The following is a 997-nucleotide window of genomic DNA, read 5'->3' as shown; positions in this document are numbered from 1 at the left end:
TTTTGCTAAGTTCTTTTTTTTTGGGGTGTAATTATACAACTTACCTCATTAATCTACGAAGGTAACATGTTTCATCAAAATATGAGTGAAGTTGTATACGTACACAATCTAATAAGAAGTTCTAATTGGATTATATATGCAAAGAGAGTATGTTCAAAAGAGAGACTCTGGCTTGGATCATACGCCTGTACAAGCTTTCAAGCGACTCCTCCAGTTCCTCAACTGCAACATCTACTTTATCCAAGCTGTTGATCAAAGACTTGATTCCTTCCTTCTTTATCTCTTTCGCTGAACAGAATCTTTGTAGCTCTTCGTCCATCATCTGGAACTCGTTTTCTTGTCCGGTCTGAACTTGAGCACTTTTACTAGTGACGTTATTGATCACCAGTTTGCTGACTAGAGCCCATCCGGAAGGTTTGGGTTTTGGTACTGATGCGGACAACGACAACATGACAGTCCTAAAGGAAATACATGTTTGGGAACAGACTTGTTGGAGCAGTGTGATCAAAGGATGTGTTGAGAAGATGGAAGAATGATCTGTTTGTTTGAGCAAATAGAGGAGCTTAGCAAGATCCTTGTGGATCAATCGCCGAGAGCGGACGAAGGCTTTAACGTGGCATCGGATAGTGAAATCTCCACCGTGTCTCCTCCGTCTGAAAGCAGAGCGGAGGTCTCGGAGACAATCCTTGATGCGGCTAGTTATGTCTCTTAGCTTGGAGCACAAGTCAAGGTGTACAAGGGAAAGATCAAGAAGATCGGTGAAGAAAGAGTGATGAGGGAGTAGTGATGAAGCTGGTGAGTTGTTACAGAGATGAGAGATTGATTCATAGAGCCGTGACAGAAGTGAGAGGCTATTATTAGTATTATCTGTAGGAAGCCTTGTGAGGAGTTGCTGGATATGGTTGAGACCATTTGAGTGTAGCCTAGCTGGTAAGCTACTAGATCGAACGTGATAGGTCGCAGCCATTGATATAGAGAAAGTTTTAAGCTGGAAAGA

At 42.3% G+C, this 997-nt stretch overlaps 1 protein-coding gene across 1 annotated transcript; it reads right to left on the bottom strand.

Annotated features, from left to right (window-relative positions):
* Nucleotides 1-997, bottom strand: LOC108836439 (uncharacterized). Its single transcript, XM_018609597.2, has one exon. The coding sequence runs from the start codon at nt 965-967 to the stop codon at nt 131-133; it is 837 nt and encodes a 278-aa protein (XP_018465099.1). The 5' UTR covers nt 968-997; the 3' UTR covers nt 1-130.

The sequence above is a fragment of the Raphanus sativus genome, chromosome 4 (genome assembly GCF_000801105.2).
Source record: "Raphanus sativus cultivar WK10039 chromosome 4, ASM80110v3, whole genome shotgun sequence".
NCBI lineage: Eukaryota > Viridiplantae > Streptophyta > Magnoliopsida > Brassicales > Brassicaceae > Raphanus > Raphanus sativus.
The sequence above is the reverse complement of the archived record's forward strand: the minus strand, read 5'-3'. Positions and strand labels throughout refer to the sequence as shown.